We start from the raw sequence: 27,305 nt of genomic DNA on the forward strand, positions 1-27,305 counted from the left end.
GCCTCTCAATAATAGCAACACTAATAAGAACAAAAAGAAAAAAGAAGAAGGAGGAGGCGGAGGAGAAGAGGAAGAAGAAGAAGAAAGCCTCCACAGCAGGCAGAGCTGAGGGCTTTCCCCTCATTGCTTGGTGAATTCCCCCCACCCTGTTATCATTGTCTTCCTCAGCGAGCAGCCCCAGCCCACACAGCTGGGAAGGGACTTAAAGGGGACTAGAGACTCTTCCTCCCCTGGACCCTCACACCCTTCAGCCGGCCCCTCTTCCTCGAGCTTCCTGACTTGTCACTCACTCGGTCTCATGTCTGTCAGCCGCATGGTAAAGTGGTGTGCACACGTGGGTCCCATTTTAAAGTCCGACCCTTGTTTTACTTTATTTTTTCTTTTTCATCTGTTTTTTAAAATAACCTTTTTTATGATTATGCAAGTACACACTTGTATTATAGGACGTTAGAAAATACAGGACGTTTGAAAAAACATTTTCAAGGTATCAAACATTATTACCTTCATAGATGGCCTTATTTTTGCTAAGTGAGAGATTACTTGGATCTGCAATCTGCTTTTTCCAATCATCTCCACTTTTTTTAGTAATTTATTTTCAATTTTAGAGAGAGGAAAATAGAGAGAGAGAGAGAGAGAGAGAGAGAGAAACGTCAACTTTGTTGTTCCTCTGCTTTGTGCACTCATTGGTTGCCCCTTATATGTGCCCTTACTGGGCATCGAACCTGCGACCTTGCTATACCGGGTCAACGCCCTAATCAGATGAGTTACCGGGCCAGAACCTCGCCTCCACTTTTTCATTGCAGTAAATTTTCCTCTCATTGAATATTCAAAGTATATTCAGATTTCCCCAATTTACCCCCAAATCTCTTTTATAACTGGTTTACTTAGAATGCAATCCAATCCAGGATCCCCTGTTGCACCTGGCAAAAAGTCATTCCTGAAAAAGAGGATGCTTGTAAACAAACAAACACACACAAAGAAAAAGATAGTACTTGTTTGACACTCGGCCCGGGGTCCTAGACAATTTCCCTCCTGATTTTGTGGCATCCACCCACTTCCTCACCCCTCTGCACTCCCTGTGAAACATTGCTTGGCTACAGTGAAGTAACAGATCTCGTGCACTTCATAAAACACTGCCGAAGAGTCGATAACCTTCGCCTCCAAGGGTTATGCTTTTTCTAATCTTACGTATGTTTGTGTTTGTCTTTTCCCCTCCAAAGCAGAGCGCTCCCTCATCAACTGTGTGGGGCTGTGTGGTGATTGGGAACTACAGTTCCTCTTGGAAACACAGAATAAATCTCTAATTTCCTCTTTTACCTGGAAGGGCCTTTTAACAATGCCCCTGCCCACCCCGAGGTGCTCACGGTCGGTGGGTAAACTCCTCTCTTTCAGGTTTGGGTGTAAGCAAGCGCTATATGGTATATTCAGTGATTTCAGAGCCTGCCATGGTTTGTAAATCCTCTTGTGTGAACGATGGGGCGTGGATGAGATGAACCACCGGGGGTGGGGGTCCTAGAAAACCCCCGGGAACCTCAAAGCCACACCCACACGGGGCAGAGAGGCCAGCTCTGGAGCCACGCTCGGGACTCGGGCCTTTTCGGGAGCGACGCCGGACTTCCCCGGTTGTGCACCAGGCAACCCCGGGCTCTGCAGGGGGCCGGGGCCACCCTCACCCACCGCTCGCCCGCTGGCCGCTAGAGGGCCGCCTGTGGGTTTTGCCGAGCAGTGAAGTTCGTACGAACACAACCTAGTCGTGAGACATACATTTGAAAGCAGTGACAAACTTTACCCCTCCGAGCATTAGGAAAAAAATAATGCAACAAGGAACATCCGGCCCGGAGGAAGTGAAAAATAGTCTGTTTCCTTTGAAGGGACCTAGACGAGAATGCGACTTTCAGCTGCCCGGCTAGCTCAGTCGGTAGAGCATGGGACTCTTAATCCCAGGGTCGTGGGTTCGAGCCCCACGTTGGGCGGTTTGCTTTTTAATTCTCCCCCAAGTTCGACCTCAGGTTTCATTCAGAATTCCTCATTTTGAAACAATTCAGGACGTAAAAACTATGAACACTAAACTGCTTGCGACAGGGAAACGGGAAACTAGAGAGCAAATTTGCCTTACGAATACACAGTAAGATTATTTGGTTGGAAAAATATTTGTTACGGAGTGACCTACTGAAGGGAGGTGTTAAAGCCAAAGAGAATGCGAATACGTGAAAATTTATGAAATTGTGGAGCTCATAAATATTGCCGAGGTGATCTTTGTCCAAACTCTTGAAATGTATGTTTTTAACTTAATGCTATGCGATATTTGAGATTAGTTTGGAGGTCAGCTCTGCTTCACAGGTTGTACTATGCATATACATATTTTTAAAGATTTTATTTACATTTTTACAAATATTTTTAAAGATTTTATTTAGTTGTGTTTACACACAGGGAAGGGACGGAGAAAGAGGGAGAGACACGTGGATGGCCTCTCGCTCACCCCCAACCGGGGGCCAGGACTGCAGCCCAGGAGTGTGCTCGGACCTGAATGGACCCGTCAACTTTTTGCTTTGCAGGGTGACACCCAACCACCTGGGCCAAGCATGTCTGCAAACATCTGTGGGTTCCTTTAAATGTATGTACTTTCTACCTGTGGGAAGGGGTCGTGATTGTTGGGGGCTGTTTAAACTGCGGTCTGCAGTTAGATGCCAGCAAAGCAAGGATAGGGCACGAAAGCCCCGGTTGCTTAGCAACGGGCAAATCTGGGGAAGCAAGGGCCTTCCCCCAGGCTGACTTTTCCTCCTCAGGCGGGTTGCTAGTCTTGCAGGTTCGACGCCCCTAGAGGAGGAAAGAAGGAACGGGGTGCAAGAATATCGCTTTATACATGAAGCCCCCAGGTCAATGAGGTTCTGACCTGCATCAAATATTCAATACACCTAGGCCCCCATCGTGTTTCTGCTCCAGGGCCAGAAAAGCAGCACAACCAGACAAGCCACACCAAGGCTGATATCAGGCCAGCACGCTGACCAATGACCCCTGGCCTGGCGCTGACCAATCAGTAGAGAACACGAGTCCGAAAGTGCCCACCTAGAGAACTGATGAATTTTTCTCTTGAGATCTTCCCTTGGGGCCTCCCCCCAAATCTCCATCCCTGAAAGCCCTTAGGACTGAGGACCCAACACCTCCCCCAAAACACTGTAAGGCTTGGTTTAGTGATTTTAATTAATCAGGTAGGTCTTGGGAACACACCCTTAGGAGTTTTTTATCCTTTGCCTAAGCCGAACATTTTCCTTCAGTCATTTTAGTCTCCAAGCATGTCTCGAAGCAATTATATTTTCCTAAAATAACAATGTCTGTGGGCAAAAACTTTGCTTTCGTGTTGACATCTGCAAATTCTTTTCTTGTTTTACATAGTTTATTTCATTCCCAACAAGTCTCAAACATCCTTCACAGTTACCATATGTTTTTATCATCAATTCAACACACAATGTCAGGCTTTGGAAGCAACACCTGGAAATTTCCAGGATCACAAATGAAGGCCCCCAAATGCCCCCTTTTTAAGTACTCATGTCAGAGATGAGCACTGAATCTCTAGATAATGGGAGGTGAAAGCAGCAGCTTTCCAAAGACAAACCCCAGCAGAGAAAAGCAACCTGGTCAATTAATGAGAAGTCAGTGAAGATACCCTACGTTCATTTCAAATCAAAGATTGGTGTCACGGATGGAATTGTCTCCCTAAAATTCACAGGCAGAAGTCCCCACTTCTAGGGCCTTAGAATGAGCCCTTACTTGAAACTCAGGTTGTCGTACATGTGATTAGTTAAGATGTGGTCACACCGGAGAGGAATGGGCGCTTAATCCAGTTTGCCTGGTGTCTTTATAGAAAGGGGACATTTGGAGACACACACACACACACACACACACGAGATGTGAAGAGAAAGGCAGCAAGCTGGGTGATACAACGATGCCCCCAGAGAGGATGGCACCCACAAACCGTGGCACAGCAGGACGATGCTCTACCAATTGAGCTACCCAGCCAGACGCAAAAACTCCACTTTAGACTGAAAAAAAAAAAAGTGCTCCAGAGAACGGCAGCTTTGCGTCTTACTTTATACACCAGAATCAAGGGAGACTTAAGGGGATTTACACGAAATCCACTGGGGATAGATTAGGGAGGTGGAAGAAAGCAAAGGGGGGATCTCCCGGGCTGGACAAAAAGTAAAGAGGAATAGACACACATTTCTTTTAAACGTGTGGGCATGGGCCAGTTAACACGGAACAGGGTTAACAACAACGAGGGGATGTGTAGTCTCTGCTCCGGTGCAGCGATTGTGCCCTGAGGGGTCTGGATACAGGAAATCACCCAGACATCCCCCTCGGAGCCAAGTTGTGGATGAAAAATAAGGTAAAGGTTGACCTAAACCAGGGAGGACACCTGGCCTAGGACCGGACGGCCCGCCATGACTCGCTTTCTCTGCAAAGTTTTACTTTCAGACCATCCTGTGCGGTTACTGTGCGCCCCTGAGTTTGCGAGGCCGCCCCGGAGCTCGTCGGGGTTAGTAAGTGGCCGCTTTCTCCCGTCCACGGGCTTTTGTTCTCCTTCCCGCGGTGCAGCCCGTCCGGGCGATTCTGGCAGTACACCGGTTTTGCAGCCGAGTCCTTACTTTTAAGGACTTTCGAACAGGGGATTGACGGGAGGACATCCGTTCGCGCTGTGTGTACATTCGGTAACAGCTCGTGGAGACGGGGGACAAAAGCTGCAGGCGCAGGTCGGCGGGGCGCCGGCTTGGGTGTTACTCAGCGGGCTTCTCCTAAACCTCCTTCAGTGGCAGGTCGCGCGCTCCTGAGTCTCAAAGGCCAAGCTCGCTCCTGCGAGCGATCCCGCGGGTCCCGCGGGTCCGCTCTAAGCCCTGGGGGTCGGCAGGCCACGTGGCCTCCCAGTGCATGGGTCGGTTAGCCTGGCCGCGGGGCCTACCCCTGCCCCACGCGGACCTGTCCTCGCAGGCCGCCTCTCGCCACACCATGGCGGCCCGTGGTGTCCGCGGGATTGTACACTGGGCCCTTCTCGCTTTTTATCTCCTCCCTCCCGCGCCCCCACGCCGCTTAGAATCCACCCGGGCTTCACCGACCCCAGGGGATGGGGGATGGGAAGGGATGAGAGGCGATGAGACTGTGGCGCCCGTCACCTCCCCGGAGCGGCTTCGAACTACTGCTCCCGGCGTGCCCTGGGAGGCGTGGCGCACAGCGCGTGCGCGGCGTGGGGACGGTTGGCTGGCGCGGTTGCGCAGTCGCGGTGCCGTGAGTTGTTTGGACGCCGGCAAATCGCGCCCGGGATGTAGAGCTAGTGCTGCCCACGGCGTCTGACGCGGAGCTGGGTGGGGTGGCGAGTGGGGGGCGGTAGTCGGGGTGGTGGGAGAAGGAGGAGGCGGCGGCGAATCCCTATAAATGGCGCCGAAGCAGGACCCGAAGCCTAAATTCCAGGAGGGTGAGTCTGGGCCTTGGGCGAGGCAGCTAACGGCGGGGAGGCGGACGGGCGGGCGCCGCTTTGTGCAGAAGCGCATTGCGGCGCAGGTCTGGGCGCGGCCCGGGAGGCCGCTTTGTGCGGCGAGGGCGCTGGGCGGCGGGGGCGCGGGCGCGGCGGGCCTCCTTCAGCGTCTGTTGTTCTGGGGCGGCGGCGCGGGCGAGGCAGCGGCGGCGGGAGGGCCGGGCGCCATGGCGGCGCTGGGGCAGCGGCGCGGGCACGCCGCTAGCGGACACCAGCCGGCGCGCGGGGCCGCCGCGAGCCCGGGGCGGCGGGGGCTGTGGGCGCCGAGCCGCGGCAGGGCGGGCGCGGGGCCGGGGCGGGCGAGCCGTGCCGTGAAATGGCCGCCGCAAGATGGCCGCCGGCGGCTCCCTGCGCCCATCTCAGCCTCGCGGGCGGCGGCGCCGGCTTTGTGCTGCCTGCGGGCCCCGCTCTGCGCCCCAGCCGCCGAGCGCGCGCTCGCGGTGCGGCCGCTCGTAAAAAGACGAGTAAAGCCGCGTGGATGCAGTGTTATGGGCCCTCGGTTTGCAAGTCCCGTGGCCTCCAACGCCATCCTTTAAATGCCGCGGTTGATGGACTCATTGAAATAACGTTTTTGATTACTAAGGTTTGGAAGCTCAGCGAGCTTCTATTAATTTGTGGTTTTTGGCCGACGGCGGAGCCTGGCCGCCAGTGGGAGACCGTTCTTTAAAGTCACAATGGACGCATCCCTCACTGGGTATTAAAGGGGAGGTCGGTCGTCGGCTAAAATGGACACAAAACCCTGGATCCATCGCTTCGTTGCTGGGGGTGTTCACGCTCCGTACTGTGGGAGTCCGGACGGCTGCAGAACATTTTTGTGGGAGGGATTTTCGCATTTTGTGCTTTAGAATTCCTTGGAGAGCCATATATCCAAAGCCCAAGTGCATTGTAGCTGTGGAATATTTAAGGACTTCTGTTTTAAAGGGTGTTTTTCATGATGAGTGACGGTTAATAGCTTTTTTCCACCTCGAGAAGCAGTGACTGCTTACTGTGGATTCGTTTTTTTACTAGGTGTTTTCGAGCAGGGATTCTTCAACTAGAGTCAGAAGATATGGATGAACTCGCGGAGAAATTGTTGTTGTCTAACCGACATGTATTTCGGTTAGGGGTGTAGCGCCCCCCCCCCCCCCCCCCCCCCCCCGCCGAAAAGCCCCAGTACTATTACCGTGTGTTTTCGTCTGCCAGCACTACAGTGGTGGGGGGAGCGTGCTCCTCGTTACTTCCGAATTGTGGTAGCCGCTGGGTCAGCAGCTACCTGTTTATGGTGTCAGTTGAGTTCACCTTATGTCATAAAACACGGTATTTAAAATGTTTCACCAAGTATTCGAATATAGTTGGTTTCCTTTGTTTGACCTTTGATGAAAGCCTTCTAGGAAAAGGCCTGCAGGCTTCCTGAGACCGGCAGGCTCACTGGAAAAGTTCATCCCTCCTGCAGGTCATCAGTGGCAGAGTCACTGACGTTTGGGGTAGCTTTCTGGAGAGAGTGCTTCGGTCACACACTGGATGTGGTGGGGCGGACCTGGTGAGCTAGAGGGGACTGGGAGCCAGGTGCCCTTCCTTCCAGCCCCCGTCTCCGCCCGCACCGTCACCCTCCAGGTGTGCTTTGAACTCCTGCAGCAAAGGCATGACCGTCATTAACAAATGATTATTATTTACGTGACATGTTTCAGAGACGTCACACACCCTCAGGCAGTGGTTCCTCAGGGAGGACGTAGATTTGATCGAAGGATCAAGTTCCTGGCTCTACTTGGAGTGATTCTAATGCAGTTCTCTGGCGAGGCTTGAAATCTGTGGTGTGAAAAAGTGCCCCCAGAGATCCTTGGTCAGATTTGGGAATCCTCCTGTACAGAATAAAGTCCAGGTTTCAAAGCACTGACATGAAAGGCGTTCCAGGATCTGTGTGCCTTGCACTTCTACCTTTGCATGTTTCTCCTGTGTGCAGGAGTGGTGTGCTGTGTATATGAAGCAGGAAGCCACCTTAGCGTGTGTCTCTCCTTTTGTAGCAGTTCTTTCCCTTCGGTCGTACCTGCCCTGTGACCTGCACCGCAGCACATGGGTCACTGTTACATGTGCAGTCTAGGGGATGGTACAAAACTGTTGGCTTGTATATCAGCGCCCTCCATTGATTTCACAGTGCTGAGCACAGGCAGGCACATGAGGACGCTGGGTAAATATGTTGGAAACGAGTGTGCAGACTTGCTGTGTGATAGCAGTATTTCACATTGAAGGTTATACGTTGTCAGTTTTGAAAACTCTGTTTTCAGATCAGCAGTAATTTTAAAAAAATGAGCCATTTCTGGTGCACATTGGAATTTTAATGTATAGGTTACGTTACTTAGTTTATTGAGTAGGAGTTGGGAGCAGAGCTATAGATAGAGCACACGCTTGTAGACGCGGACACAGAGTGAACATTGTTTCTGCAGCTGTGCACCGGGGAGCTGCATCCACCCTGCCAGTAGGTGGCGACAGCACATTTGACTTGCTTAGCCGGTAGTATCCGGGTTTTGATGACTTAAGGGGATTGACACTATAATCGGAGGTTTCCGTTGCTCACGTGAGACCCTGAGTGTTCTACTGTGGGGTGCTGGTGAAGTCTGGTCTGGAGCGTCGGTCCACACGTAGCCTTTCCCACCGTCCTGGCTGCAAGGGATGCCACACGCCGCCGCCGGATGCGTGTGGCGGCTCTCGGGTGTGAGCCCCTGTGCCTGGAGACTCTGCACCTAACCCGCCCCTTTGTCACTTCACAGGAGAGCGAGTGCTGTGCTTCCACGGGCCTCTTCTTTACGAAGCAAAGGTAAGCAACCGTGTGCTTGGGGACGTTGCCTGAAACTGCTGGTTAGGTCTGACTTTGAAAGTCACCTTTTCCTGGGTGTGGGGGTTCCTCGCCTTCTCCTGCTGGCAGTGTCAAGCTTGCGTAGTGGATCGAACACAGCGTTCCTGACCTGGCATTCATCTGGCCCCTTCCGTCCGGTAGTTGGAAGGAGCGTGTGAGGGGAAAGTAGATTGCTTACTGGTGGGGGCAGTCGCTGGTGACGAGTGACGTGAGAAGACACTGCCAAGGTCAGGTTTACGTGCAGTTGCAGTTTGCTGAGTAAGCGCTGAGCTGATTGTGTTAAAGGTAAAGGCTACTGTTAAAAACGAGTATATGCAACTTTTACTTGTTGGTCTGTTTGGCAGAGTCTGGATCCTGGGGGCTCCCGTTCCTCTCTGGGTGTGTGCTCAGGTGAAAAAAAAACCCATTTTGTATTTAGCCGAAGGTGAATGGGATAATGCATTCCAAACTCAAAATTGTTCCTAGTATTCTCTTTCTGGGACTTTTTTAGGACAAATATTAGCATGTGACTATTTTTAACAGTTGTAGTTTTTTAACAAAATGAATCTGAACGACACTGATATTTTTTTTAAAGACAATTTCTTCATAGTTCTTGGAGAATAGTTTGTGTCTGTGAAAGTCGTCTTATAATGGTAAAGTGTCATATAGTGTGAATAAATAAACCATTTTCAGTGCTCCCACCTGTATTAGAAATGTGGATGTACGTTTTTAAAGCTCTGAACGACTGAATTCAGGTGTGCGGAGATGGTCGGGAACTTCTGGGCGCGCGTGTCAGTGCCGAGCGCTAACAGGGTCGTGAGCACGTCGTGAGCCCTGCCGACCACGTCTGTGCCCCTCGCTGTTTCGGTTATTTCTGTTGGGTCTGCTCCTGGCAGGCTGTGAAACGGGCGGGTTTTCTCCCCCCCGCGGCAGGAACTCCAGTGAGCACACTTTAGACGGCTGTGGGAATAGCTTCAGTTTTTGTGGTTCTCTGGGTAAAGACTTCAGAATCCGAAACGATAGTTACCACTTGTCATGGCTTATGACTTCCTCTTTCTGTTCTGATTTCTTTGGCTGCTGCTAAGAACAGGAAACGTTTTTAATTTGTGTCTTGGCTAGTTGCTGATACTCTGCAGCAAAACAGTTTATTGCCTGTCATAGCTAATAAAACTTGCAGTTATGTTATAAATATTTTTCTTTGGCCAAATTTGTTTCTGAAATTACAGCTTCTGACTAGTTAGACTCTGAGAAAGCACAGAGCAGCGTGCACTCGCTCTCGGATGGCCTGTCCAGCCTGTTGCTTTAAGGTGGACAGTGCCCCATCATGCTTAAGGTTCTCTGCCTTGTTGGACTGACTCCAACACATTGTGACAGTCGGCAGTTTTATAACTCTTAGCACTTAAAACGTTTAAGTAACGTTCTTGTGGAGAGTCACCTTTTTGGAGGATTGTTTTGGCCACCAAAGAGTTTAAGTGTGAGAGTGTCTTTGAAAGATTGGTAGTTCAGAATCACCCAGGTAGCCTCTCTTGTGTCTTTTTCAGTATTTCTAAGTGGAAATCTCTCTCTTTTATTTCAGTGTGTGAAGGTGGCCATAAAGGACAAACAAGTGAAATACTTTATACATTACAGTGGCTGGAATAAAAAGTGAGTATTCGATCTTTAACAGCAAGCTTGTTTTGTCACTGACGGAGTGAGTTGTGTTGTAGACCGGCACAGACGGGCCTCTGTATCTCGTGTGGCTGCAGTGTTGGGCGTGGGCAGTGGGCCGCCCCACCTGGACACCAGCGTAGTGTCCAGTGCCCATCAGCCAGCTCCCGTTTCCTCTCCTCTCTCTCATTCATTAACTGTGTACATTATGCTGAGCAGTTACACTCAAAGCTAGTTGTATTTTTCTTTTTTTTAATTTATTTTTTATACAGTACCTTTTTATTTTTTTAAATCCTTACCCGAGGACATGCCCACAGACTTGAGAGAGGGGGAGAGAAGCGTTGATTGGTTTGCTTGCCTCTCTTACACACTCTTGACTGGGGGTCAAACCTGAGACTTTTTTTTTTGGTTTACGGGATGCCACTCCGGCCAACCGACGCACTGGCCAGGGGGCACTTGTTGGGTTTTTCTGCCTAGAAGAGGGGAAAGGGAAGGATTGTCTGATTTGGCAGTAATGACCAACTTAGTCTGAACTTCGGGAACATAATTTAATGTTGACAGAAAATGATTTCATGTGATTCCGTTTTTACCATACGGTTCACTACAGATAACGGGAATTTACTTACAAAACTTGGTTTTCCACCCTGAAGAGTTAGACTGTTCTCTGAAGCAGGCTGTGCTGACCTGCCCCGGACGTGGGTGAGGCACAGGCTGGACACCTGCCAGCGAGTCCGGCTGCTGGGGCTCTGTTTCCAGTGACGGCTGTGACGGCATCCAGGCCACAGACACCACGAGTGATGATTTGCTCACTTGTCAGGGCTTGTAATCGAACAGCCTGTGGTTTTTCCCGTGAGAGGGTTTTTAACAGTTCCTTTTATTAATGGCGTTTTATCCGTCAAAGATGGCACCACCAGAAGGAGTATAGTCCCTCAGGAGCTCTTTCTGCTGCTCCGTGTCTGGACCAAGCCTGAGGCCGGCCGCTGAGGCGAGCTGCTCGCCCGGAGTGGGTTCTGGGGTGGCCACTGACTGGCCTGCTTCACACGTGCCCTTCCCGTCCGTGTGGCAAACCCCAGTTCTGTCTGAGAAGAAAGTTTTCACAGACGAACGCTTTTAGCTAAAAAGAAATACCAGACCCTTAACATTTCTTCCATTAGTATAATTGTACAAAGATGGATCTAAATGTATAAAAGCATGTTCTGACAACCTAGGAATCCCCCCCCCCCCATTAATGACAATGGAAATATTTCTAATACGGTTGGTAGGCAATACTGGTAGTACAGCTCTACCAGCTGCGAACGCAGCTTTTGGGCTTAACTCTTCGGTCTGTGATAGGTATTTTGCACGAAATTACACAGTGATGTGCATAGCTGAAAGACTGGGTTTTAAGTGGCATTTGTAGTTTATAAAAATTGTGGAAAACCACATTCTTTTAGTTTCTTATTTCACTGCTTCAAAGTAAATTAATAATATTTTTCCGTTATGTTAAGTCCAGTAACACAGATAAATGGTAGGCCACTTAGATTTTTTGTTTCAGCTAATTTTAAATACTCATTTGTTCCTTGGAAAAAAGAAAAAATGGCATTAAAAATTAGAGAGCTTTATTAATATTATAGCTATATTGAGAAATACTAATATATCAAGATATATGATTTATTGGTTTAGTATCTCGATAAATATATGTAATTTGGAAATATTCATCTTTAGTATTTAAGGAAGCGTTGAATAAACCCATTTTGAAAGGGGAGGAATTACTCGAACACCCGGGGTGTGTGCTGTGCTTCCGTTCAGTGCTGTGTAGTGGTGCCGCGGGTCTGCGGCTTTGGGGGTTCACTACAAGCTACCTTTAGAAAGTTCTGTACTTCCTTTATGGCTAGTCTCTATGTACACATTTCTGTGGTCTGGCCTGTAGTTACTACCCTAGAAGCGATGTTCTTCAGAGAAAAGACGTCGTCTCACATTCCTGGGGTGCAGCGAAGGCTTTCGGCTCCTTTGGGTTTTCGATCAAGCTGCCTGTGTGGATGATTTTTATGTCGCTGGGGGGAGGGCTTTGTGAGGAACCCCTTGGTTCTGAAATGAAACTTTCTGATAAGTACAAATTGGCCAGCTCCCTTGAATTGGACTAGATATAAGTAGGTATATAAATAAAAATAAAATTCTCATTTCGACAGTGGTTTGAAGGTTCGACAATAATTTCCTAACTTTTAGGTAATTATACAACAAAAGCCCAATCTCAAAATTGAAATTTTTCTTAAAGTTCAGTGAATATTACATACGTTTTTTTTTTAAAGCACAATAGGTAAGATGTTTCTAAATTTTCTACAACCTTACTGGAAATTGTTGACACAGGCATTTAAATAATCCATTTGTGAATAAATCTTAACACTTGAGCTGAACTCTGCACCCGGTTACTGAGATCACTTTGTGCTGTGCTGTCTGTATCAGAAGTGCTGTGAGGCCCAGGCGCTCTGAGAAAGCTTTGAAGACACGTGAGGATATTGTAGCCCTTTTTCCTGTTCCTGAAGGAGCTCCCTCAGTACACCACCCCCTCCTGACCTCTAGGTAAATGCATGTTTTAAAGTTTTCTCTAGGAAATCATTATGAGGATTACTTTTTATTTAATTCACCTTTCGGCTATCGCATATAAGAGGTCAGAGGTGGGAACTTCAGGGTGCATCTCATTGTGCCCCAAAGGAGCTCCATCAGCAGGAGGGAAGAGGCACCTGCCCAGGAAGCAAAGCATCCCTAAGAGAGACCTTGCTTTGTTTTCCCCTCTGGAAACATCAGAAGCTATGTTTTCAAGGTGCATCTAAGTGCCACAGTGCCTTAGCAGTTACATAGTTTAAGAGAGTGGGTGCTTGGGGTGTTAAAAACCATCTTCCCGGTTATGGCGGAAGGTGGTGTACTCACTTGGGCGTGGGCGAGGGTTAGGGACGTGCGGTCCTACCAGCCCCTGTCACTCTGACCCGCAGTCACAGCCGAGTCTGTCTGGGCGGGTGTGAGCGCTGTGGGCTGCCTCATGTTCCTGACAAACTCGAGTGTTTTTCTGTCGCCTGCTCAAGAGCTTCACGTGGGTTGCGTAACTCCCGTGACAGCCCCGCAGCACTGGTCCTGCTCCCCACTGTGCAGGGGACGGAACCGAGGCACAGGGAGCTCTGCGGCTTGGCTGTTGCACACAGCCAAGTAACCAGTTCATTTCAGTTCTTCAAAAGTCGACTTCTTACTATGGTCTCCTGTGCTGCTTTTTTTGGAATTAAAATTTTTTAAGGTGATTTTATTCTGTAAGGGTAATTGTTGAGGGACTCTTCTGCTATTTTTCCAACTTTATTTAGAGAGAGGGGAAGAGAGGGAGAGAAACATCAATGTGAGAGAAACATCGATCAGTTGCCTTTGGTACTTTGTCCTGACCAGGGACTGAACCCAGGCGTGTGTTCTGGTTGGGATGCGAACCAGTGACCTTTCGCTTTGCAGGCGGAGCTCCAGCCAACTGAGTCACACGAGCCTGGGCTCTCCTCCTCTTTTCAGAAGTGATTGGAGTGATTTGATTTTGGACCCTGACAGTTCAGAGTTGGATGCTGCTTTGGGGAATATGAACTTGACTTCCTGTACAGAATAGAGATTTTCACTTCAGTTGATAATGGATTTGTAGTCCCTATTCCTCAGATTATTTAAGAAAGATCCAAAGTCTTGCTTCATGGATCTCTAAAAAATAATTGGGGAACAAAATTTGAATAAAAATGAAAATATTTTTGAGTGATGTTTTAACTTTTCTTTTTCAGTTGGGATGAATGGGTCCCAGAAAGCAGAGTACTCAAATACGTGGACACCAATCTGCAGAAACAGCGAGAACTTCAAAAAGCCAATCAGTAAGTTTGTTTTGCAGCAAGACTGAGAAGAAATGCCTGTAAATTCCTTTTTGGAGGGGAGTGAACAGTGGAGGTCATGCTGGCTGCCTGCCTGTGAGATGGTTCTTGGTACTTGTCAGCCACTGTGTCACGAATTGACTGCAGAGGTGCTTTCCCGGGAGGACAGGTGGCGTGCGTGTTTTTCCTTGAGTCTGTCCGCAGAGGGAGGTAGGAAACAGCAGGGTGCTGTTGGAGATGCCTGTACCTGGCAGACTCGCTGTGATCTCCTCTGGGCTCTGTGGAAGGTGCAGTGGCGAGGGGGGAGCAAGGAGAAGGGCATCCCTGTTACTCTTCATGGTCAGGAGCACCTGGGGAGGAGGAGTAGGTGGTCTGTGGGGTGATCGTTTCCTTCTGTTTGGATTTCAAAGCTGAAATATGTGTCAACATTGAAATGATAAAACAGATCAAATAAAAGAAAACATTGGGGTTATTGGATTCCAAAACAAATGGAATTTTCAATTACGTGACACGGAGTCCATTATAGTTACTTTTACTACACTTACTGTAACTTTGGTAGGCAGAGCAAAATCAGGGACCTCTTACCCTTCTTAAATTGTTAAAAAGTCTATCAGCATCTGTATAGGCTTGTTCCATGGCCGGTGTGGCGCTGTTCGTTGGGGTGTCATCCTGTAAACCGAGAGGTTGTGGGTTTGATTCCCAGTTGGGGCACTTCCCTGGGTAACAGGCTCCGTCCCTGTGGGGTGTATGTGAGGGGGACTGACCAGTGTTTTCTCTCCTCTTGCGCTCTGAGCTCAATAAGCAGGTCCTCGGGTGGGGATTGAAATGATACATCTGAGAAGAAAAAGAACACAATGTGTATATAGGCTTGGGACCTCACCTTGAATGTAAATTTCAAAATGGAATCAAGTTGTCTATTTTTCTACATAAGTACTTACTTTGTGATGACTTCATTGAAATTATTTTTGAAGGGAGCAGTATGCAGAGGGGAAGATGAGAGGGGCTGCCCCAGGGAAGAAGACAGCGGGTCTGCAACAGAAAAACGTTGAAGTGTAAGAAACTCTGTTTTTGTTTTAATTTTGCCTACTGTTTTATAAGTGAAATTCAAACTCGATACCTGTTACCTTGTATTAGGATTTATTGAAAGCGGAACTTGGGCCCTGGCAGGTGTAGCTCAGTGGGTTGAGCACCAGCTTGTGAACCGAAAGGTCACTGGTTTAATTCCCAGTCAGGGCACATGCCTGGGTTGTGGGCCAGGTCCCCAGTAGGGGGCGCATGAGAGGCAGCCACACATTGACGTTTCTCTCCCTCTCTTTATTCCTCCCTTGTCCTCTCACTAAAAATAACTAAAATCTTAAAGAAGAAAAAACAAAACAAACTGGAACGTTGTTGTAGCTTGAAAAGTGCTAATGAGAATTTCATTCTCGAATGTCCAGTCGTTTACACTATATTTGAAAAATACATATTCTATAATTTTCCTTAGCAGGTCTTTTAATCCCCCCTTTAATTGATGTAAAATAGTCAACACTTAGCACTTCCTCATTATGTGAGCCAGTCAGTGGCATGAAATATATTCACGATCCTTTTAAGTTTGCGTGATGTGTTTTCTTTTGAAAATGTAGGTTGAATTACCAGAACGTTCTGAGGTTTCGGTGGTGGGTAGATGCTTTTTCAGCAGTGCTAAAAAAGTTGTGTTAGTTTAATTCGTCTCTTAAAGCCCAGGGTGACAATATGTGAGATGTTACCCCCTCTCCCCATAGAGGAGGAGTCACTTCTTGCTAATGTTAAGGTTGGATGGGCGGGCGGTGAGCTGAGGTGCGGAAGCCCCGCGCAGCCGGCGCCCGTGCGCGCCTACGGCGTCTGTGCTTTAAGGCCAGTGTAGGAGCAGTAACTCACAGAAGAAAGAGAGAAAACATTAAAAGATTGTTTTAATTCTTACCATTTGAGTATTTTTATTTACGGCCAGGTAGTTTTAATGATTACTGGTTATGTGCTTCTTGTTAATGGATCAAAAGCAACAAACTAAAATCTGTAAGGGATGTGAGCATTCTGAATTTCAGTGTCTGGTGGAGGGGCATGGAACCAGTCCCCCTCTGAAACCAGGAGATGACTGGAGTTAAGTTCTGGGGGCCAAAAGATCTGTGCGGATTTTCGGCTGTGCGGAGGGGTTGGCGCCTCTACCCCGCCCCTCCCATGGGTCAGGGTCAGGGTCAGAGTCAGCTGTTCTCGGGAAACCCGGCCTGCCTTTCCTTTGCTGACCTTCCTAAATGAACACTGATGAATGCACATGAATTTTGTCAGCACTTCGGCTGTTTCTGGTTGTTAACTGTTTAGTAAAACGGTTTTTCTTAAGAATGACTTACGGCTTCAGTTCTTCTTTAAAGTAAATTGATTCCCAGAGCTTATAGTTTGACTGTGTAATATTTAGTCGTAGGGCCTAGAGACAGGAATACAAACAGAACACCAGCAGCTCGAGTGAAATCTGTTGCGCAGTGCGAGACACTAGCCTGCTGATTTCATGAGGACAAGCAAGAGGGCTGGAGGAGGAGTGTCCAGGCATCCTTACTCTGGGGGTTTGCTAGAGGATGGTTTGTGCACGTCTTTTCTGGATAGCTGCAGGCAGCTGTCATCGTTTCTCCCTTAATTTTATGCCGTGGGTGAGTGGAGAGGGGATGCGTGTTGAGGCTCTTTGTTTCTTCGGTTCCCAGTGTGCACATGAACCGGGGCTCTGCGCCACAGAAGCCAGCCTCTGCGGACAGGAAGCCCTGCCTCTCAGATGGCCAGGCTTCTGTGTGTGTAATCAGAGTTAAAAACATTTATACACTTATTATTTAAAGCTGTAGAAAAGTAAGAGTACTTAGATGTAATCCATCATAATGGGGTTTGCAAATCTGATTTCTAGGAATAAATGTGAATAAAATAAAAATCACTGATTTATTGCTGGCAGCCTATACATGGACATAGCTGCTGTTAGAGGTGGCAGCCAAGCAGGAGGTGCCGCCCGGTTCTGCCTACGGTGATGCAGTGGTGCTGGCTGGAGGGAACAGGACTGGGGTCATTGAGAGCTGGGTAGCGAACAGATCGGTCTTAAAACCCAGAAATCCAGTCACATTATGCTGGTACTAAAGTAATTGGGGGGAAAATTTTAATTGGAACTTTATCTTTGGTGGAACTAGTGTAAACTTATAAACTGTATGTGTGACTTACATACCATAGTAACCTTACAACTTCATAATACAAGCTTGCATGGAAGTCTCTAGATGTATTCTTGGTTGGTTTTTATATTATGTGGGGGGAGGTGTGAATTTAAATAGTGATTAATAAACATCTTGTGTCTGAGCAGGAAATTATCAATTGCCTGATTTTTATTATTCAAGGCCTTATTTCTCTAGGAATGTGTCCGTGGTAAAGGGAATGTGAGCAGGGGCAGTTTTACTTATTTTCCTCTTTTTTCTCCCCTCTTCAGGAAAACAAAGAAGAACAAACAGAAAAGTAAGCATCTTAATTTTGTTAAAATTATTTTACCTTTATAATACTGAATTTTGCACTGACTTAAAGTTTAGAAGTTACGGAGCTTTTAGAGTAAGCCTTTGTTTGTTGACGGTCTCAAATGTGAACCGCATCGTTATTATAAGTACAGAGTGGTACACACCTACCTCTGACACTCTCCTTACCTGGGGGAGACCTGGAGGCGTTTATTTATTTTCATGTTCTTCATTCTGAGCGGCTAACCCGGAGGATCACGCTTTTCAGAAATATAAGGTGGCAGTACTGTGTTTTGCTTTACACTAAATCTTATGTAGAGTTGTTCATAAAAGCTCATAAACTTTGCGTTGGAATATGATTCGATAACACAGATTCAGTAGCACCTGCGTCATGGACAGACGAAAAGAAGGGTGTGTCACTAGAGGTTATTTTTCTTAAGAATTTCTCATTTAAGAAGTTAAGAATCCCTCCCCCACCCTCAAATTTTTGTAGCGCCCGGAAACGGAGACGGCGGCAGTACCAGTGAGACCCCTCAGCCTCCTCGCAAGAAGAGAGCTCGAGTAGACCCCACTGTTGAAAACGTGAGTTTTTCCTAGTTTATGAATAGCGCATTAGAAGTTTCAGCCTCTCACATGGCGCAGCACATGAATGGTCAGAACCACAGTCTGCGAAGCTTTGCTAACAGGGTTAACTACTGAAATGGAAGTGTTCCCCCTTTTTTTGATGCAGGAAACGTGTGTGTGTATAAATGTACATAAATGTATATGCAAGTTATATGGACACAGACAAATGACTTGTGACTGTAGGTGTGTCCTTGCTCGATTTCCCCCACCCCTGACGTCTGCTCATGTGCAAGATGCACAAGACTGCGTGTTTCTTTGGTGTTGAACTGTGTATGAGGGCCTCGAATGCCATCTTTCTTGTTCACCGTTGTTTTGTTAGGGTGTCGCCGAGATGTCGTAGGAACTGCACATCAGTTGGTCTCTGGTCACATTGGTTGTATTGTACTTTTGTTTTGCTTAAGGTTGGAGAATATATTGACTGACAACATTAAATGAGGGCTTGTTTTATAGACGTATTAGTTCACGTTAAATGGCTTAGTATGTCCCAGGATGACTAATAAACCCATAAACATACTGTGAAAGCCTGTTTGATGCTTGTGGAGGCATAGTAATAGAGTTGAAGTTGTACTACGTGTGAAAAGTCTTACTTCCAATGTATTATATTTACAACTTCCAAAGTTAGGAATTACAACCCTGAAAGCAGGGTTGCCATTTTTAACTGACGATCTCTGTTTTTGATGCCCGGGTGATGAAGCAGCGGTGTCCTTCCAGAGTGGTGTGTCCTGACATCGGGCACCTTTGCGTGGCTAATGAAGCTTTCGTCGGTCGTTAGTTCATTTGATGTTGTGCATGTGAAAGATGGAACTTGCTGTTAGGGACAGTCACGGAGTACGGACAGTGAACGCGAAAACACACTAGAACAGTGAACGTGATGTTCACTAAGGAGTTCTTGCCTTCTCACGGGACAGCCCCTGAATAGCACGGATGGGGCCCCCGTTTCCCAGCAGCTGCCGGCACGGTCTTCTCATTCCCGCTCTGTGGGGTGGTGATCCGTCTGCGCCTCTGAAGGGCGGCGGGGAGAGCCCTGTCCTTCAGAGCAGCTATTTCAGCGAGAAAAGACATTGTTAAAGACTTTGTGTTTTCCCACCTAGGAGGAGACGTTCATGAACAGAGTTGAGGTCAAAGTGAAGATCCCCGAAGAACTGAAACCGTGGCTCGTGGATGACTGGGACCTCATTACTCGGCAGAAACAGGTGCCTGGGGGGCGGAGCCGGTGGCGATCGGCGTGCGTCCTTCTAGTCTGGGAAGAGCTTTCCCAGGAGAAAGCTGTGTAGACTAAAACACTGAAGGGGAGACTGACGAGCACTTAACCTCACAGACTGACAGACAGTTTGATCAGCAGGAGGGGTGACTCCGAGAAGAATAAAACGAAGTACATGTTTAAAAGTTTATAATGATTTTTAAAAAGGTGGAAATAACTCATTTTTGGAGGCTGCTAGAAATGGGAATCATTATTCTGAAAATTGGTAAAGACAAGCATGTATTTCCTGTCTCACTATTATTAAAAAATGGGACATCCTCACACACGTCCCTACCAGTGGAGTGCGGCGGGAAGCAGCCAGCGCCGCCTGCTGGGTACCTGTGGCCCCCAGCAGAGCCGGAACCCAGGGATCCCTCCGTCTCGCCATCGGTGTCCAACCTTTTGGCGTCTCTGCGGCACACTGGAAGAAGAGTTACCTCGGGTCACACAGTAAATACATCATGACACGGAATTGCAGAAACATTCTGTAATGTTTTAAGTAAATTTACAGTTTTGTGTTGGGCCGCATTCATAGCCATCCTGGGCGGCACGTGGCCCGCAGGTGGGACACCCCGCTGACGTACGGGACGTGGGGACATTGTGAGGTACATGTGTATCAAACGCCAGAATGAGGCACTCACAGGATAGGTGGGACACTTTCTCAGAAGAAAGGGCGCAGGCAGGGTTGTGGAAGGGCAGGGACTGCTCAAGGTCCCTGAGACTGAGAGATGTCGGTCCTGTGCAGACGTGGACTTGGTGTGGTGCCTGCTTTGGGTTCGGATGACCTGCCGGGGCTGCAGGCTTGGCTCTGCCGTGGCCTGTCAAGTGGGGATGAGCTACCCAGGTTTTTGTCTTTCGCTTTCCATGTGGTGAGGGGATGGCACCTCCCGCACCGCACAGTTGACATGAGAATGAAAAGCAAGTGTCAGGGCTTCAGACAGGGTCTCGTGCATACGGTGTGTACAGCAAGCGAGTGAGTGAGTGCACGGAGGTGCGCGTTGGTTAGTGTGTAGACCTGTGCTGTCCGACATGGTGGTCGCTACCCACCTCTGGCTGCTTAATTGAAATTACGTAAACTTAAAATTTTAGTTCCTTGGCCATGTTACATATTTCAAGTGCTGAACAGTACTTTTTCCTTTTTGTAGTAGTAACAAGTGGTCTTTTATCATTACAGCTTTAGAAAAATTACATTAAAGCATTAAAAGTTTACCAGAGTAATTTTTCTTTAAAAAGAATACTAGTACTCACGTGCATTTTTGTTTTTATAGCTCTTTTATCTTCCTGCCAAGAAGAATGTGGATTCTATTCTGGAAGATTATGCAAATTACAAGAAATCTCGAGGAAACACAGATAATAAGTAGGCATATACACGTTGGAAGTAGAATTATTTAGTTAGTTTGTAAAGATTTTCTTTATTTTTAGAGAGAAGGGAAGGGATGGGGAGAGGGACAAAAGATCAGTGTGTGGCTGCCTCTTGCCCGGGCCTGTGCCCTGAGTGGGAATTGAACCGGCGCAGGCCAGCACTTAATCCACTGAGGCACACCAGCCAGGGCTGAAGTATATTTAAAGACATTTTCCCTCAAATATTATTTCCAAATAAATTATCGAAACATGTACCTGCTTTAAAACAATACCATCAAACACTATCAAAATAGAATTTCATTGATGTGACACAGATTTATTTGGCTGCAAACTTTTTCTTACAGGGCCAGATAGTACATTGTATAGATAAAATCGAAGCTATTGTGTGTACGTGCGTGTATGTCATTTAAGGAACAATTCTCTTAAAATGTAAAAACCCCCTTTAGCCGGAGGGCTTTCGTTTGCCTCCACATTGATTTATTTGTGGAATTGTTTTCTGGGGGTCTTGTTAAATCCCTTTTTTTAAAGACCTGTTCAGTGAAGGTTTATCCTCCTTAGTTCAACCTTGAACTTAATCCCTTGTGCTCACGTTGGTTCAATTAATCCCCATCTGTGCATTCTTTTCAGGGACCTCTTCCGGCAGTAAACTATTTTTGCTCGATTCCCAGGGAGTACGCGGTCAACGAGGTGGTGGCGGGGATAAAGGAGTACTTCAACGTCATGCTGGGCACTCAGCTGCTCTACAAGTTCGAGAGGCCGCAGTACGCCGAGATCCTCGCGGACCACCCCGACGCCCCCATGTCCCAGGTGTATGGAGCGCCCCATCTGCTCAGACTGTTCGGTAATACTCGTCACTTAGAAAACAAAATTTTACTTTTTTCCTTTGAGCCTTTAATACTTTTATCTTTCCTCATTGTTACCAAGGGGTTACATAAAATAACATTCTAAAAGATTCCAATTTGAACTTTAATCTAAAAAATGATAAATATTAAAGTTTTTTTCAAAGTCCAGTTTCTTTTTTTTTTTTTTTTTTTTTAAGACTTTATTTACTTTTAGAGAGAGGGGAAGGGAGGGAGAGAGAAGGAGAGAAACGTGGATGTGTGAGCGGTACATCAACTGCTTGCCTCTCACGTGCCCCCAGCTGGGGACCTGGCCTGCAACCCAGGCCTGTGCCCTGACTGGGAATCGAATGGGCAACGATGCTCAATCGTTGGGCTTATGCTCAATCCACTGAGCCACACTGGCCAGGGCTAAAAGTCCAGTTTCTAGAGGCGTGCTGTTGGGAGCACTTGGTGACGGTGGCGTTTGCTCACATAATGCAAGTGCCTCGGTGCTGCCTTGGATGTGACCGGACTGCCTTGTCTTGTCTACCCAGTACGGATTGGAGCGATGCTGGCCTACACGCCTCTGGATGAGAAGAGCCTTGCTTTATTACTGAATTATCTTCATGATTTCCTAAAGTAAGTCTGAGGGTGTGCTTGAAATCAAAAACATGAATGCAGTATGCTAAAAATTATTCTGACAGATGGACACTAGGTATTAAAATATAAAAGTGAAATTGATGGCGTTGGTGCGGGAGTAGGTGTGTTAGTGGAACGAGTGAGGTGCGCATGTGTGGGGAGGTCACATGTGAGGGAGTGGCCTGTCGGAGATGGGGGGACGATGGAGTTCCTAGGAAGGGGGAACAGTGGCTAGTCTTTGGAAGGACACAGAGCTGGATGCACACTTGCCATGTACCAGATTTCTAGAGGAATCAGAAGTTTAAAATTAAAAACTTAGGATAATGAAGGGAAATGTAGGGTAATATTTTTGTGGTTTTTGTAGTGAGAACAGTCTGTCTGAAAACTAGATTCAAATAATACAGGAAATGATTGGTAAATTTGACTATAAATATTTTTCTTAAATTTTTTATTTACTGATTTCGGAGAGAGGGAGGTTGGTTCTACTTCAGAGTTCATTGGTTGAGCATTGTACGTGCTCTGGCTGGGCATCGAACCGTCAGCATTTCAGAGCATGAGACGACGCTCCAGCCAGCTGAGCCACCCAGCTACGGCTTGGTGCAGACATTTAAAATTCCACGTGATGAAGATGAAGGGAGTAGATGGTTCGTGTACGACAGAGGACCCCTGGTCCCTTCAGTACACAAAGCAGAGGCTTGCAGGGAGGAGCGCACTGCAAGTCCGGCGGCGTGGAAATAGAGGAAACGGCCAGCATCGTGACAGTGCCTCCCGTCAGACTGGCCGAGAATAAGCGAGTTGAAGAAGCGGCGGAGAGGCTCTACCGTCTCCCATGGGGTTTGCGGGGCGGGGGTGGGGGGTGCTGGCCACTCCCTTACTCTGCCACTGGAGACTCGTCCTGCCGAAACGCAGGGAGACTTCCAGGCAGGTTGTGGTGGAAAGCGTGTCGGTCAACTCGTGTGCAGAGAAGAGTTTTCAGTGTTTGGAAAAGATGAGACGTGTGGCTCATACTTAACAGGTCGTTTCTCGGGCAACACCGTGTATTTTGTGGCACATGTAGCATTGCAGCAGGAGCCCGGGGAGTCCAAACAGGTTGTGTTCACTCTACCAGCAGTAGACTTCCCTCGATTCCTCATGGCAGGGAATGGCCCACTCCTTGACGTTTCCGGTTGCTTGGATTTTTATGGTGTTCACTTCCAGTTTGTCCATTTCTGAATATATTTAAAATAATTGAGTTTTAAAGACCTAAAGAAAACACCGATACCACCTGTTTCCTAAGAGATGACAGTCGAAGCTCGCAGGTTGGTGTTCTGGAGGTGACACTCACTCCTGATGGGAAGTAGCAGGAGGCGGCGTTACCTGATGTGTGACCGACCCGTCACCTGAGATGTGATGAGTTCAGTTCAGTGCATATCAGGACGTGTGTTGTGTGGCTCGTGTACGCAATAAGTAAGAGATTTGGATCAGTACATATTTGTTTTCCGTTTGTCATGAATAACATTTTATTTTCAGGTACCTGGCAAAGAATTCCGCGACTTTGTTTAGCGCCAGCGACTACGAAGTGGCCCCCCCGGAGTACCACCGGAAAGCCGTGTGAGGCGCTCGCCGCCTCTGCTGTGGGTCTCTGTGGCACGCCCCGTCCTCAGTCCTCCCCCAGTACACACGCTGTACTTCGAACATGTTAGTGTATAACTGACTTGATGTTTGTTTCTGTTTGGTCTTAAACAGAGAAAATAAAAGGGGTTACAGCTCCTTTTTTCCTTCTTTTTTTTCATCATCTTAAAGTTGCTACCAGTGTGTTGATGGACAGCGGGGAGACGTACTGTAGAGTGTTCGATGCCTAGTTGACGAAGCTGCTTTTGAACGCTGGTGGCCCTCTCCCTTTGACACGACGCACTTTGGAATATGTGTTAATGCTCCATGACAGATGCTCTGACCCTAGTGCCAAAGGTCCGACTCAGTGTGTGCAACCGCTCCCACTCGCCCATCTGTGCCCCTTTCATTTCTCATTGGTGCTCACAGTAAAGAGCTTACCCTTTGCAAGTCACCCATGTCGTTCCTTAGGCACCTCACCTTCGCTCAGATTGTGGAAGAGTGGTGGCTTGTTCACGGTTTTTGTATTTGTGTCTAATGCACGTTTTAACCTGATAGACGCAATGCCTTGTGTAGCTACAGTTTTCTGGAAAAGCCAATCTTTTAGGAATTGTTTTTCAGATCTTCAATAAATTTTTTCTTTAAATTTCAAAAAACACTGTGCTTGTGTGGATGCATTGTGTGGGGTGTGCCTTCCCCATGCGAGTCTGGCCCCTCGGGGGGCTCATTCCTGCTTTCTGCAACGAAATGCTCTAGTGGAGGACCTGCCTCTGACCCGCTGGGGCTTTGGTGGTCTGCTCTCGAGTCCTGTTGCGTTCTGGCTGAGAAGTCGGGGGTTCACCTGACTTTGAAACTGTTTATCCTAAACTGTTGCTAACTTTGAGAATTAAGGGAATTTTTACCTGTGTGACAGCTTGCTGTCAATACTTGTTCACTTAGGGTGTTTATTGACATTCAGAATGCCTGGAATTTTGCATTTTAATTATTCATTAAGACCCCCATTTAAACATAGCAAAAATATAGAGTAATGGTAGGTTTGCTCCCTGATACTAACAAAGGCAATGTCTTCCATGGACATTAAATATATAAAGTATTTTTTAGTATTTTGTTTTATCTTTCAAAATATTTATTTTTAGAGGGGAAGGGAGGGAGAAAGAGGGAGAGAAACAGCAATGTGTGGTTGCCTGTCTAGCGCCACCTACTAGGGACCTGGCCTGTAGCGCAGGCCTGTGCCCTGACTGGGAACCAAACCAGCGACCTTTTGATTTGCAGGGCAGCACTTGGTCCACTGAGCCACGCCAGCCAGGGCAGTATTGTTTTATTGACTACTAATTTTAAATGTTGCTCCCATGTAACATGTACAGTAATGATAGCTGGAGTTAAGTACAGCTCAAGGTGGTTCCAAGTTAACGTTGCTTACCAGAAATTGAAGTTAGGTTAACGTTAACACCATTTTCTGTTGGGGGCTCACAGTTCAGCTTCAGGTGTGCAGTGTGATTTGATATCTTCCAACTGTGAAATGATCAAAAAGTCTAAACATCCATCACCGTGCATTCATTTTTAATTATTCACTAATTATTAAGAATTTTAGAATTTTGTTTTGAATTCATTTTGTTTTAATACTTTTTGAAAATGTTGGTCTTTATTTCCAAATATTTGCAATTCTAGTGTGTAGTAAACCAGCAAGTGCAGCCGGAGTCACAGCCGAGTCTGAGACTCAGAGCTCTAGCTCCCTCACACACTGTGGTCTAGAGCGGGGGCGTCAAACTCACGTTCACGGGGGCCACGCCAGCCTCGCGGCCGCCTCCAGAGGCCCAGATGTAATGTTAGGACGGTGTTCATGTGACGACTCCTCAACAGTTAAGCGAGAGCACTGCGCTGCCGCCGGGTAGAAACCAGGTGGAGGGCCGGCTTCGGCCCGTGGGCCTGCGTTTGCCACCTGTGCTCTAGAAGTTACAGTCTTGTTTCATGCCTCGAACTGGTGATCCGTCCAAATTATAGGCACGCACTTGAAGGACAGGGAGGCGCCTTGCAGGTGAAGAGGCTGTGTGCAAATCGCTGCTCCTTGTTGCTCCTGCCGGGCGTGGGAAGGGCCAGGGCTGTTCACCAGCGGGCAGACAGGGTGGCGCACAATGGGCTTACAGGTGTTAGCAGGTAGAGTCACACAGTAGTTAACGAATGATGATGGAAGAACACACTTTCACGCACTGACCACTGGAAGCCTGCGTTTGCCGCACATGGTACAGTTGACAGTTTCAGGTATACAGCGTGATTATCCGATACTTGCATTCATAATGCACTTTTCTTAAAGTTAACTTTCACATTGATGAAGTGGCAGGCTCCAATGCTCAGGTTCTGGTTCGGGGGTGCTTGCTGTCCCCGTGGGTGGAGGCATAGGTGTGTCGAACTGTGTGTGCTAGTGCCGCTGCGAGGGTGAGGTGTGAGGCCGTCGTTGGCCTGTGGCGGTCCTGCGAGTTTGTGGGTGTCAGTGTACCGGGACCGTGCACTTTGTTAGGCATTGAAAAAAACTTCTGTATATCAGTTGTGACGTTTCCAAGGTTTGGAAATAATTTCCTCAAAATCGAGACACTTTGCTCTTGTTTATCCCCTTCCCTCTTTTTTGGGGGTTCAGCTGAGCGTGATTTGTTGCCCCCAGTCTCACAGGCATTTGTGCGTGGCGGCTGCCATGTTTCTGCAGATGCGTGTTCTGGGCGTGAAGTCACGCCGCCCCCCCCCCCCCCCCCCCCCGCCCTGGCAGCACGGACACCCACCCCTTCTCTGTCACCAAGTCTTACTAATTCTTCAATGTTTTCTGTCTTCTCTCTCTCCTGTGTTTATTATGGAATGTTTGTCTTAATAGTGTTCTAGTCTTACCATTACATTTTCCTACCCTCCCGCATTCGTCCATTCTTCTCCTGTCACCGGTATTTATTCAAAGCAATTGTGCTGCTTCCCTCCTTACAGCGATTGGCTTTCTCCTTGATAGTGTGTGAATTTTGGCCGTGAGGTCAGGTCAGGTCAGGGGCCAAAGTCTTGTAACACAGCTTCTGTCCTCGCCCTGCCGTGGGGAGTGGTGGTTTGATTTTTTTGTTCTTTTGCCCCTAGGCTTGCTCTTACATGTTGATTGACGAACGCAAGCGGATAACGCTGTGGCAGTGTGTTAAAGATGACGCATTTCAGGGCTTTTGTACATGTTTTTTTTAAAGGCCTGGAGACCTGGTTCACAGTAATGTAGTAGCTGCAAATACATCATCGGAAACTGCCCTCACTACAGAGTGCCTGGAAGTGAAAGATAAAACATACCTTGGAAATACGTGGATGAGCACTAAAAGAAGAGACTAAAGTTTAAAACTCCCAAAGTCTGTCTACAGGGATATTGTGTAGTTATAAAGTATCTTTTAAAATAAAGAATTGTAAACATGAGAAAAGGAACAAGAGAGATGCTTAGAGGCAGCAGTAATGGCTTCCGTGGTGATTTGGACCAGCCCCCCACTGAGGGCCCCTAGCAGAGGAGCAGCCGGGTATGCACATGTATACACATGTGTGCGTACATGCACACATGTACATGCACACACGTACACACACAGCGTGCACCTGAAGGCGTGGGAGGCCGCAGAGGCTGCGTGGACGAGGCTCTGAGGGGAGACAGTCCCGGGAGCGAAGCCTGTGGTTAGTGCCGCCCGTATCCTGCGGGTGTTTGTCAA

The 27,305-nt window shown here is 47.8% G+C and overlaps 1 protein-coding gene and 1 non-coding gene across 3 annotated transcripts; both read left to right on the forward strand.

The window, feature by feature from the left end:
• The first annotated feature begins 1,900 nt into the window (after positions 1-1,900).
• On the forward strand, positions 1,901-1,973 carry TRNAK-CUU (transfer RNA lysine (anticodon CUU)). Its single transcript has one exon. It is a non-coding gene; the product is annotated as a tRNA-Lys (tRNA).
• Positions 1,974-5,277: 3,304 nt separating this feature from the next.
• Positions 5,278-24,257, forward strand: MORF4L1 (mortality factor 4 like 1). Of its 2 annotated transcripts, XM_024561703.4 has the most exons (13): positions 5,278-5,464; positions 8,269-8,315; positions 9,910-9,977; positions 12,423-12,539; positions 13,757-13,843; positions 14,812-14,892; positions 17,307-17,332; positions 17,819-17,907; positions 19,041-19,142; positions 20,458-20,546; positions 21,220-21,392; positions 21,927-22,011; positions 23,521-24,257. In XM_024561703.4, the coding sequence occupies exons 1-13, from the start codon at positions 5,425-5,427 to the stop codon at positions 23,603-23,605; spliced, it is 1,089 nt and encodes a 362-aa protein (XP_024417471.1). In that variant the 5' UTR covers positions 5,278-5,424; the 3' UTR covers positions 23,606-24,257. The 2 variants fall into 2 exon arrangements, with proteins under 2 accessions (XP_024417471.1, XP_024417472.1); XM_024561704.4 differs by lacking the exon at positions 12,423-12,539.
• Positions 24,258-27,305: the final 3,048 nt, after the last annotated feature.

The sequence above is a fragment of the Desmodus rotundus genome, chromosome 10 (genome assembly GCF_022682495.2).
Source record: "Desmodus rotundus isolate HL8 chromosome 10, HLdesRot8A.1, whole genome shotgun sequence".
Classification (NCBI taxonomy): domain Eukaryota; kingdom Metazoa; phylum Chordata; class Mammalia; order Chiroptera; family Phyllostomidae; genus Desmodus; species Desmodus rotundus.